General features: G+C 47.2%; 1 protein-coding gene across 1 annotated transcript in view; it reads right to left on the bottom strand.

Moving 5' to 3' along the window:
* The window catches only part of DEPDC5 (DEP domain containing 5, GATOR1 subcomplex subunit), a 104,092-nt gene that overhangs the window by 34,054 nt on the left and 56,803 nt on the right, over positions 1-13,235 (bottom strand). Inside the window, 3 exon segments of the mRNA XM_047760246.1 lie at positions 3,992-4,152; positions 4,301-4,457; positions 7,501-7,566. Of these exon segments, the coding sequence (XP_047616202.1) occupies positions 3,992-4,152; positions 4,301-4,457; positions 7,501-7,566 (384 nt within the window).

The raw sequence follows: 13,235 nt of genomic DNA, 5'->3' as shown, positions 1-13,235 counted from the left end.
TTCATGGAAAAGAAATATTCTTGGTTTAAAAAAAAAAGTTGGAGTTGCTATCATGGCTCAGTGGTAATGAACCTGACTAGTATCCATGAAGATGCAGGTTAGATCCCTGACCCCACTCAGTGGGTCATGGATTTGGTATTGCCGTGAGCTGTGGTGTAGGTTGCAGATGTATCTCAGATCGGGCATTGCTGTGGCTGTGGTGTAGGCCGGCAGCTGCAGCTCTCATTAGACCCCTAGCCTGGGAACTACCATATGCCACAGAAGTGGCCCTGAAAAAAAAAGTCCTGAAGTTGGCAGATTTTCCTGTTGCTGAGCCAGCCAATGGTGGTGCTGACAACACCCAGGTGACACACTCAAGGCTGAAGAATCTGGTGCCTCATCCTCTGGAGGGAAAGTTCTGGAGCAGATGTTAATGCACTAAACTGGAACCCCACTCCCTGCAGGCACAAGCTGCCACCTGATAACTGAGGCCCTCAACTACAGGGCAGCCAACCCTGCTTTCAGGTCTCCGCCCCCATGACACCTGCCCCACTATACCACTTTCCATCCTTAAAGAACCACTTATTTATTTGCTCTGATTTCCTTCTGCAAACATCTGCTCTTCTTCCATATGCTAACTGTGTGATCCTGCGCACGAGATCTCTCTGAGCCTCGCTTTTTATAACTAGAAAGAGGACCTGGGAGTTCCTGTCATGGAACAGAGGAAATGAATCCGATTAGGACCCATAAGGTTGCAGGTTTGATCCCTGGCCTTGCTCAGTGGGTTAAGGATCCGGCATTGCCATGAGCTGTGGTGTAGGTCGCAGACACGGCTTGGATCTGGCATTGCTGTGGCTGTGGCGTAGGCCGGCGGCAACAGCTCCGATTAGACCCCTAGCATTGGGGACCTCCATATGCCGCACGCATCCCTAAAAAGCCAAAAAAGAAAAAAAAAAGAGGACCTGGCACTCTTCCTCATGTGACAACACCCTGCCAGGGGTCAGGAAGCCAGTGTCCTGGGTGCTTGCAGTCCAAGAGTGTCCAGCACAAGGGCAGCGGTAGCCTATTCTACGTTAGGTGTACTGTAGTTTTTCCTGTTTTCACCCTACAGGGCCCTCTTCACAATCTGTAACCAAATATGTGAGTTGTGGGTTATTGGTTGAATGCCTGTCTTCCCAGCACACTGTAAACTCTGAGGACAGGGCCAAGAACAGCGGTTCTGTTCACAGCTGGAACAGGGTCCCGCTCAGTGTTTAGGCAATCTGCCAGCAGTGAGCAGCAGAGGCTCACTAAGAATGGCTGCTTTCCAAGAAATTATAATAACAATGGTACCATTTCTATAACTGTAGAAATAAAAGGGATCAAACTTATCAAAGGAGAAAAATAGCTAGAAAGGGTGCAGTCAGGCAAGCAGCCCTAGACAACTAGCCATGAGCAGGCCTGGATGCTGGAGGAATTATGGACCACTAGGGGACATCAATAAGCTATTTTAGAGACAAGCAAGTAGGCTGCTTGGATGGTCTGGGATAACAAAATCATCCATGTGATCCTATGTGACCTGGGTTTCCTGATATCTCTGGCCACATCTCTGGCTAACTCCCAGAGCTCCCCCACACCAGTCTTCTTTGGGTGCCCACTGTCTCCTACCACAGGGCCTTGCACATACTAACCCTTCCGCCTGGCATGCTCTTCTTGCCTGCTTCTGCCTTCCACTCCTCTCTCGATAATACCTCCTGCATGTACTTCAGGTCTCAGCTAAACATTACCTCCTCAAAGAAGCATCTCCTGACTCTCCAGACCAGATCAGACCCCCTCACAGCCCTTTGATCTTCCCCTCACAGTCTTTATTGAAACATGGAATTGTATTTCATAGTTTGAATCATGTTATTTTTCCCCACAGAGCAAGAGCTTTGAAAATACTACTGAATGGGAGTTCCTAGGTGGCCCAGTGGTTAAGGATTTGGCATTGTCCTGGCTATGACTTGGGTTTAATCCCTGGCCTGGGAACTTCCACCTGCCATGGGCAAATAAATAAATAAACAAATAAATTAAAAAATTTTTAAAAGGGTACTTCTTAGTTACAATTAAAAAATTTTTTTAGTTAAAAAAATACCGGGAGTTCCCGTCGTGGCGCAGTGGTTAACGAATCCGACTAGGAACCATGAGGTTGCGGGTTCGGTCCCTGCCCTTGCTCAGTGGGTTAACGATCCGGCGTTGCCGTGAGCTGTGGTGTAGGTTGCAGACGCGGCTCGGATCCCGCGTTGCTGTGGCTCTGGCTTAGGCCGGTGGCTACAGCTCCGATTCAACCCCTAGCCTGGGAACCTCCATATGCCGAGGGAGCAGCCCAAGAAATAGCAACAACAACAACAACAACAATAACAAACAAACAAAAAAAAAAAAAACCACTGAATGAATGAAGCCATATATTTATTGATTCATGTTACTGTGCTCTAGGTGCAGTGGTTTCCAAGGTGAAGGATAAAGATAAGCTGAAATCACCCTGGCACTCAGAAAGGTTACTATTCAGTAGAGTCTAGACTATTTGAAGAGGGCATCGCATAATAAATATTACAAGGGGCTTCTAGAGAGAATCCAAAGCTTCATCGTGAACAGCAAGGCCTAGGCCAGATGACTACTAAGCTCCTGCTAATAGCTCCACGCTTCTCTGAACCTCTGCCCCAAGGAGCTTTAATGGAGCCAGAGATGTTCTGAGGTTTGAAGCTGGGTGGTTAGAGAGTGGGGTACTCATTAGCTACAAGGAAGAAATGGAGAGTAGCAGATGCTCACTGATCCTTCCAGGAAGTGATCACTGCCATCGGGTTCCAGGCTTCCATCTGTCACTTGCTGCCTGACAAATTCCAGAAGAGCCCTCCAGAGCCTGGCTCCAACTCAACTGGCCCCACTGACCCTCTGTCCCTTACTAGCCCCTGCCACTCACAGGCAACCCAATCCTGCTTCAAGTCCCTGACCTTCAGTGACTAACCAGAAAGAATGAATCCAGAATGGGGAAAAAAAAAAGAACAAGTATAAACTTCAGGTTCAGGTGACATGGGGAGAACAGGCTGTGTCACACACTGTGCAAGAAACGAATACCAGCTTCTGGTCCTGGAATATTCACCCTGTACTTTGATGGCTCAGCCCCCCTCAACTGTCTGCAACCCTGAGATGCTGCCTGAGCCACGGTGGAATACTCCTGAACTTGGCCCTATCTTCCTCCTTAGAAGGAGAGTTGAAGATTAAAGACAGTTTTAAGATAAATCTGAACCCAGGGGAGACTTGATTTCTTGTGTCGAATAAAATTTAGAAAGACAAATTTTGTGTTAAGAAATAACCATGCCTGGAGTTCCCATCGTGGCGCAGTGGTTAACGAATCTGACTAGGAACCATGAGGTTGCAGGTTCGATCCCTGCCCTTGCTCAGTGGGTTAACGATCCGGCGTTGCCGTGAGCTGTGGTGTAGGTTGCAGACGTGGCTCAGATCCTGCGTTGCTGTGGCTCTGGCATAGGCTGGCAGCTGCAGCTCCGATTCGACCCCTAACCTGGGAAACTCCATATGCCACAGGAGCGGCCCAAAGAAATGGCAAAAAGACAAAAAAAAAAGAAAAAAAGAAATAACCATGCCTGAATGTATATATTCTTCACTATCTTGGGAATCTGCTGGGACAAATTCGTAGAAAAGAAAAAAAAAATATGCATCCAGGAGTTCCCGTCGTGGCGCAGTGGTTAACGAATCCGACTAGGAACCATGAGGTTGCGGGTTCGGTCCCTGCCCTTGCTCAGTGGGTTGAGGATCCGGCGTTGCCGTGAGCTGTGGTGTAGGTTGCAGACGCGGCTCGGATCCTGCGTTGCTGTGGCTCTGGCGTAGGCCGGTGGCTACAGCTCCGATTCAACCCCTAGCCTGGGAATCTCCATATGCCACGGGAGCGGCCCAAGAAATAGCAACAACAACAACAGACAAAAGACAAAAAGACAAAAAAATATATATATATATGAATCCAAAGAGGAAAACTCACCCCGGCTGTAGAGGGGGCTGCTGCTGAGCGGGGGTGGGACGGCGGGGCTGGCTTTCTGCACTTTGGGCTGCACGATGATCTGGTAGCCCTGCATGAGCCGCTGGCAGATGAACTCCTCGAACACCTGCTGGGCCGTCATCTGTACACCCTCCTCATCCCTCCTGAAAAGGCAGGTGACTGTTTGCAGGACATGCTTGGCCTGGGGCCGAATACACTTGGAATCCCCAGTCCCAGGCTCTCTGCTGTTCCGTCTGACAGCTGTGCCACAGTGGTGCATGAAACTAACAATGCCTTTCCTCTGCCACCGACCTGTCAATGTCAGCCTCCGGAAGGAGGTCATAGCAGCCCTCTGTGTAGTCGTTCTGCAGGCCCTGGCGGTCCGGGAAGTAGTCAGTGGTGAGGGGTAGGCACGCAGGAGTGGTGAGAGACTTCCAGTCCACGCCAACTGTGCAACAGAAACCTGGCACTACAGGGGGAGCAGACAGCGTCAGAACTGCCTCGTGGGAATGGGAGAAGGTGCGTGCAGTCACCAGGCAGATATGGGACAGGAAGGGGGATGGGGGAGAAGAGAGGGAAGAGGAAAGGGGAGAAAAAGTTGGTGGTGACAGGTGGTAAAGTTGCCAGGAAAGGGAGGGAAGGAGAGAAAGGGGGCGGGGGAGGGAGAAAGAGAGAAACAGAGGCTGTTAGACAATGCAGTGCTTCCCCAATCCCATCATGCAAATGGGATTCACAGGCCACATTTTTCATTTTCTGCTGTTGATCAGGAGCTACAGCCGAGATGCCAGTGAGGTTACCGCAGGGCAGGCCAGCCAGAGTTACACACTGAAGCCAATTAACGTTCTGAGAGCGGAAGAGAGGCTCGAGCCAGGAGCCTCCCCCAAGGCCAGCAGAGGGGCTGGGTGAGGAAAGGAGGCGAGCTCAGCCCGGATTTGGAAGCTTTGGGAGCAAATAGCACACAGGAGCAGAATTCAGGAACACTTCCAAGATTGCAAAAACAAGTCACAGATTCAAAAGGGCAGGAGGAGAAGTCCAGGAAGGATGTCTGGGAAAGTTACAAGGCTGGAACTTCAGGAGACAGAGTTCAACAATCTAGACACAAAAGCAGTCAGGGCAGAGCAGCACAACCACAGGGTCTGTGCAAAATCAACTGCTCTGGGAGTTCTCATCATGGCTCAGTGGTAATGAACCCAACTAGTGTTCACGAGGATTTGGGTTCGATCCTTGGCCCTGCTCAGTGGGTTAAGGATCCAGTGTTGCCATGAGCTGTGGTGTAGGTCACAGACGCGGCTTGGATCTGGCATTGCTGTGGCTGCTGTGGTATAGGCTGGCGGCTGCATCTCCCATTTGACCCCTAGCCTGGGTACTTCCATGTGCCATGGGAGTGGCCCTAAAAAGACAAAAAAAAAAAAATCGCCTGGTTTTGGGTAAAAGCAGGGTTTCTCCCCCTTGGGGCAGGATGGATTTGCTAAAGCAGATATTTTTTTGTTGTGGGGGCTGCCCTGAGCCTTGCAGGGTGTGAGCAGCATCCCTGGACCCCGCTCACTAGATCCCAGTGGCATCTCCCATTGTGTAGATCCAAAAATGCCTGCAGACTTTTCTGCTATGTCTGGTGAGCAAAATACTCCCTGGTTGAGAACCACCAAGTTAAAAGTAATAGTCAGTTAACTTTTTCAGTCATTTAAGTGAAGATTAATCTAGAATTTATTTATCTCACAGAACTAATCAGGCCCATTTATTAGCAACCTCCCACTTCCACTTCCCGCAGGCCCCTGGCAGCCATCATTCCACACTCTGAGTCTATCAGTTTGATGATATCCAGATCTTGTTAACTCACTAATCCTTCAAGATCTCAAAACAGAGCCCCCAAGAGCCTAGCTACACCCCAACATCTCCATATGGCAGAAGAGGGATGACCCTGTTTGTGCTTCCTGGCTGCAACCAACAACAAAGCGGGCCCCAGACGCAACCCCTTGCCCATCCTCCATGGGGTGGCCAAAAACAGAAGATGCTCTACCTTTGCCCACTTACATCGCTCTGGCCCTCATCGGCTTCCTGACCCTCTGGATTACAAAAACCTTTTAGACATGGTGACTGCGGGCACCACTGAGATACAGAGAATTCAAATGCCTGGTCCAAAACCCTGCATGAGAAAGGCTCCCAGTTGTTAGCTTGATGATGTTCCTGCCCTGGGTAAAGAGTATGTGGCCTCTTGTCTACCTCTCATATCTGCAGGAGTTCCCGTCATTGCGCAGTGGTTAACAAATCTGACTAGGAACCATGAGGTTGCAGGTTCGATCCCTGGCCTTGCTCAGTGGGTTAAGGATCTGGCGTTGCCCTGAGCTGTGGTGTAGGTGGCAGACGCGGCTCGGATCCCATGTTGCTGTGGCTGTGGCGTAGGCTGGCGGCTACAGCTCCGATTCAACCCCTAGCCTGGGAACCTCCATATGCCATGGGAGCGGCCCTAGAAAAGGCAAAAAGACCAAAAAAACAAAAAAACAAAAAACAAAACAAAACAAAACAAAAGCAGATTACAAAATCCAGTGCTGAGGTTGGAGAGAAGAAACAGGCTCTTCTATTCAGGGCTGGCAGCTTTCTAGAAAATGATCAATCTACCAACTATTCTTTGGAATATATAATAAAGATCTGAATCAAGAGAAAAAATACACCCACTGCACCATGCACTACATTTGCATTATATGCTAAAAAACCAGAAATCACACAAATGGCCGCTAGTAAGAAATGACTATCCACACTACAATATAGTAATGTTTTTGATATTGCTGTGAAAAAATGACTAATATGTTGGACCCAGAGAAGCAGTGAAACGATTATTAAGTTCATTAAAAGTGTGGATATGGAGTTTCCTGGTGGCTCAGTGGGTTGAGGATCCAGCGTTGTCACTGCTGTGGCTCGGGTCACTGCTGAGGCATGAGTTTGATCTGTGGCCCAGGATCTTCCACAAGCCGTGGTTATGGCAAAAAAACAAAAGAAAAGAAAAAAAAGCGGGGACAAAAAGACTCAGTGATGTATATCTATCACGGTGGATCAAGCAGTAGATAAGCAGATGTTCAGCTACTTCAATATACGAGGATGATCAAAGCAAATGCAACCCAGGTAAACATTCCCAACTGCAGAGATGTAAACAGCTCCAGGTCTTACTACTTCTTTCTCACTTTTCCCCTGAACCATCACTGGGCATCTGAGGGCTAAGGCAGCCCGGGACTGGCATGAAGGCCTTTTGGGAATTCCATTACCCTTCCCATGTGGCCCAGAATCACATTCTACAACAGGACATCTGGCCTCCCCACCACTCACTTTCCATCTGAGAGGCTGCAGTCTTCCCTCGCCACATCGCCTTCCCATAGCCTGGGGATGTGTGATCTTCCAGACCATTCTCTTTCCACAGGGCTCCCTCCAGCTCCCCAGTGCCCTGCCTACCCACCCACACCTCCCTGCTACTTTCCCACCATCACCTCCCTGCCACCTCCCCGGCAGCCACTCCCTCTTACTTGGGTCTGGAGAGGTAGAAACACTGTCCTCTAGAGAATCCCTATTCTGGGTCCTAGGATTCATGCCTATGGAAAGATGAAAAGAATTGTTTCAGTGAGGCTCATTCTGCAAAAAAAAAGTTCTGACCAGTTAATGGATTAAAAAAAAAAGCCCCAAACTGTAGCTAAAGATAAAAACCAAGTGCAAATTCTGTGCTGAGTATCTCCAACAGCACAAAAGAATCAATCAAAGAAAAATAAGCAATCTGTAATTTGGGAAAGAGCCAGAACTTTACTCTGAGGTTATCAATACTATTCTTTGCTCATTGAGACCCTTAAGCGCACACATATTCAAATGCAAACAGCAACCTGCCACTCACAATCTGACAAGGGATGTATTTCAAAGTCATTGAAACTAATTGGAGCAAACTTTAGTGAATATAAGAATGACCTACTTATATTTAATCCACTTAGCAGTCATCCTCTAGAGTTTTTTCCCCCAAATCATGGCTTTCTGGAATAGGACATAGGACATCAAAACTCACTACTGCAAGAGAAAGACAATAATTTTACCTGAAACTGGGCTGTAAGGAAAAAAAGAGTCTTTGAAATGCAACTTACTGACTGAAAAGTAATAGAACTAATGTTAATACACAGGTCAATTATTTAAATGACCCTTCAGAGCAGAAAATTAGGGAAGGATTGGGAAGAGCCTCACCAAACCACTGAGGGTGGCGACCTCCAGGAAGAAAGTGGGAGAATGTGTGGGAGGGAAAGGACATGTTGGGCTTTTTACTCTAAATACATTTGTGTCAGCTGAATCTTTTATAACAAGACAAATATTTATAAATCGCTTGTGAAATCTTTGAAAAGACCAGCTACAACGTGGGAGAAAACATTTGCAAATCACATCTCTGGAAGAGGATGTGTATCCAGAACATAGAAAGAAGTCTCAAAACTCCAGAGCAGGACAACCTGATGAGAAAATGGCAAAAGATCCAGATGACACACACAGAAGCCCTATGAAAAGATGCTCAACGTCATTAGTCATCAGGGAAATGGCAAGTTAGAAGTTCCATGAGATATCTCGACAACTTTCCAAGCGGCTAGGAGGACTGGTCACGCCAAGTGCTGACAACAAAAACCCTTATCAACTGAGGCAAGAATGCAAAATGGTGCACTGCTCAGGAGAACAGGTTCACAGTTTCTTTAAAAGTGAAATGTATATTGACCCAGCAAGCCCACTCCTACGAATTTACCTAAGAGAAATGAAAATGGGTTTAGTCACAGTTGCCAAAACCTGGAAACAACCCAAATGTCTTCCATCTGGTGAAGGGATAAACTAGTACATCCATACGACAGAATATGATACAGCAATAGAAAGAATTTTTTTTTTTTTGTCTTTTGTTGTTGTTGCTATTTCTTGGGCCGCTCCCGCGGCATATGGAGGTTCCCAGGCTAGGGGTTTGAATCAGAGCTGTAGCTACCGGCCTACGCCAGAGCCACAGCAAAGCGGGATCCGAGCCGCATCTGCAACCTACACCACAGCTCACGGCAACGCCGGATCGTTAACCCACTGAGCAAGGGCAGGGACCGAACCCGCTACCTCATGGTTCCTAGTCGGATTCGTTAACCACTGCGCCACGACGGGAACTCCCAGCAATAGAAAGAATTAAAGGAGTTCCTGTAATAGCTCTGGTTAATGAACCCAACTAGTATCCATGAGGATGCAGGTTCGGTCCCTGGCCTTGCTCAGTGGGTTAAAGATCCAGTGTTGCCGTGAGCTGTGGTGTAGGTTGCAGATGCGGCTCGGATCCCATGTTGCTGTGGTTGTGGTGTAGGCCAGCGGCTACAGCTCCAATTCAACCCCTAGCCTGGGAACCTCCATATGCCATGAGTGTGGCCCTAAAAAGACAACAACAACAAAAAGAAAGTATTGAACATGAATACTGATGCAGGCAATAACTTGGACAAATCTTAAATTATGCTCAGTGTAAGAAGCCAGACTACATATTGTTACAATTCCACATGTGAGACTTGCCTGGAGAGGCAAAACTAAAGGGACAGAGAACACATTCATGGTTGCCGGGGATTGAAGGGGGGAACTGGGTACAAAGAAGCAGCACACAGGAATCTGCCAGGTAAAGGAAATGTTCTGCATCTTGCTATCTTTGTTGGTGCTTATGACTTCATCTGTCAAAACTCATAAAACTGTACACTAAAAGGAGTAAATTTTATGGTAATAAATTCGAAAGTCAATAATTTTTTAAATCCAAAATGACGATGTAACTTGGCCAAAACAATTTTAGCACTTCTTTTTCAGAGCAGCCTTCAGCAGTTTCTTAAAAATTACTAGTCATAGAGTTCCCGTCACGGCTCAGTGGTTAACAAACCTGACTAGCATCCATGAGGACACAGGTTCAATCCCTGACCTCACTCAGCTCGGGTCCTGTGTTGCTGTGGCTGTGGTGTAGGCCAGCAGATGCAGCTCTGATTAGACCCCTAGCCTGGGAACCTCCATATGCCACAGGTGCAGCTCTAAAAAGACAAAAAAGAAAAAAGAAAAAAAAATACTAGTCATTATAAGATACAATTTATTAAGTCAGAAAAATAACAGTGTTACATTTTATTCAGAGCCACACTATGAGGCAGATGTGTCTATGTCCCTGTCCACAGATAAAGAAACTTGAGGCACAGAGAAGTAAAGTAACTAGCTGAAGATCACACAGTAAGAAGGTGAAGCCTGCATTTAGACTATTCCTGCTCATCTCTATGGATGCTCTATTTCCTGACTACCCAACTGGAGCACCAGTTTTCAGCTATTGAAAATGTCATCTGTTCCTTGTCAACAGCCAAAAGCCATTTGGAGCGAAATTTCCTGAAAAACTTAGCTTGGCTGACAATGTCCTTTTTCAAGCAAACACAAAGCATGACTATGAAGAAGGAATGAAGTGGATTTTCCTGTCTGGCCTGAGAACTGGTAATGAAGGTAATTACAAAACTGGCATTCTCAGAGTATTCCGAGCAATAGGAGAATTATGAATATACTGCCTCGCGGGTTTGGATTCTAAGTTTCATCATTACAGCACTGTTTTTTGTTTTAACCCAGTCCAGGGAGTTCCCGTCATGGCATCAGTGGAAACGAATCTGACTAGGAACCATGAGGTTGCAGGTTTGATCCCTAGCCTCACCCAGTGGGTTAAGAATCCAGCATTGCCATGAGCTGTGGTGTAGGTCACAGATGTGGCTTGGATATGATGTTGCTGTGGCTGTGGCGTAAGCCGGCAGCTGTAGCTCTGATTAGACCTGTAGCCTTGGAACCTCCATATGCCGCGGGTGCAGCCCTAAAAAGCACCCACACAAAAAAACCAACCCAGACTTGGTTTGTAAGAACTGAAAATCTTGGGAGTTCCCTGGTAGCTCAGTGGGCTAAGGATCTGGCACTGGCACTGCTATGACTCAAGTTCAATCCCTGGCCCAGGAACTTCTGCATGCCATGGGTGCAGCCAAAAAAAACCCCAAACTGAAAGTCTTACACTCATAAAGAAACAGTTCAACTAAGAATTGTGCCAGCAATGGGAGGAAGTGGGATGGTTTGGGAGCTTGGGGTTAACAGATACAAACTATTACCTTTGGAATGGATTAGCAATGAGATCCTGCTGTGTAGAACTGGGAACTATGTCTAGTCACTTATGATGGAGCATGATAATATGAGAAAATAGAATGTGTACATGTATGTGTAACTGGGTCACCATGATGTACAGTAGAAAAAAAAATTGTATTGGGAAAATAACTATTAAAAATAATAATAACAATAATAAAAAATAAAAAATGATTAGTAGGTAAAATAATAATAATAATAATAGTGTCAGCAATTATTTGGATTCAAAGGGGCAACCCAACCCATCAAAGGGTTCTCAGAACAGTCTGGCTCTGAGGCCCAGACAGACCTGCCCACTTCTAAGTGATAAAACATGTTCAGCCTCTGGTGTCTCCCCTGGCAGCTCCCCAACCACATTTTACTCAAAAGAAATAGCACTGAATGGAGTTCCCATCGTGGCGCAGTGGTTAACGATTCTGACTAGGAACCATGAGGTTGCAGGTTCGGTCCCTGGCCTTGCTCAGTGGGTTAACGATCCGGCGTTGCCGTGAGCTGTGGTGTAGGTTGCAGATGCGGCTCAGATCCCGCGTTGCTGTGCCTCTGGCGTAGGTCGGCGGCTACAGCTCCAATTGGACCCCTAGCTTGGGAACATCCATATGCCGCAGGAGCGGCCCTAGAAATAGCAAAAAGACAAAAAAAATAAAAATAAAATAACAGAATGTCATTAAAAAAAAGAAATAGCAATGAAAATAATTTGAAGAAATAAATATTTTAAGGGCTTCTCTGAAGTACTTTCACAACTTTCTTGCAGTTCAAGCCTCTCCCTCCAGCTCTGCCTTCAAGGCTCAGCTTCAGCCCCTCAGACTCACCGCTGGCCTGTGAAGAACTCAGCCGCCTGGAAGGGCGGCCTCCTGCATGGGCAGCTCTGCTCCAACCCAATACCTGGGAATGAACCTCACACTCAAGGTTCAAAGCCAGAGATGCACCACTAGGGGAGACAATGCTCAGAAGGGCCAACTTAGCTCTTTGGACAGCTATTCAGAGTCAAGAAGTGTGAACATTTTGTCGAGTCACTAACGTTTGGCCAAAAAGGATAATTCGTGTGGAGCCTTTAGGGTAGGTACCAGGGACATCTACAGGCCTGTGTCTAGGGCAAGTCACTTCTTCTCTCGGGCTACAGAGGTGGCACTGCCCCACGAGCACCCACCCTGGCTTGGAGGAGTGACCTTGAGCTCGGACCTATTTTGTACGATAGTTCTCAGGCCAACTCTGCCATATGAACCTAATACTCAAGACAAACACTGAGTTGCAGATTCTGAGTCCAGGCACTAAAGAGAAAGAAAACATGGCACCCACTGATTTTCTTTTTCTCTTTTTTGCTCTTTTAGGGCCGCATCTGAGGCATATGAAATCTCCCAGACTAGGGATCAAATCGGAGCTATACCTGATGGCCTATACCACAGCTACAGCAATGTGGGATCCAAGCCATGTCTGCAACCTATACCACAGTTCACAGCAACGCTGGATCTTTAACCCAATAAGCCAGGCCAGGGACCGAACCCACATCCTCATGGATACTAGTCAGATTCGTTACTGCTGAGCCACGACAGGAATTCCACCCACTGGTTTTCTTTATCAAAATTACCCAGTGCACCCTCCCCCATCAGAGGCATGACACCTAATAAGTCATAGACATGGGTGCCCAGGTAAAGAAACAGAAGGATAAATGCTACCTGCCTGGTCCTACCACTGGGCAGCCCGGGGCCAGGAGGGATGCACACAAAGACACCAGTCTGTGAATCTCTTCCCAACGCAGGAGCAAATCTGAGTCATGCCTGTACACCTGCAGATGGTGCAAACCGCCAAGCCCAGGAGATAGAGGTGGGGTCACAGATGAGTTCTCCTGTTTCTCTTCCACTTTTAATGACTGAAATGTGAACTGGTTTGTTTAGATGCCCACTTTGCCCCAAAACAAGGACCCAATGTGACAACCGTGCCCTTAAGGAACCTGATCTACTTGTGAACCTTTAACAACTCTGTGAGGCAGGCGGCTAAGTGAAGATCTTTATGCGCATTTCATGATCTAACTTTTGTTTTCCAAGGGTTACTCTGAATTGCTGTCCTAAAATAAACTTTATGGAAGGGCAAAGTGAGA

This window comes from Phacochoerus africanus, chromosome 15, assembly GCF_016906955.1.
Source record: "Phacochoerus africanus isolate WHEZ1 chromosome 15, ROS_Pafr_v1, whole genome shotgun sequence".
Lineage (NCBI taxonomy): Eukaryota > Metazoa > Chordata > Mammalia > Artiodactyla > Suidae > Phacochoerus > Phacochoerus africanus.
This window is presented reverse-complemented; position numbering and strand designations above follow the sequence as displayed.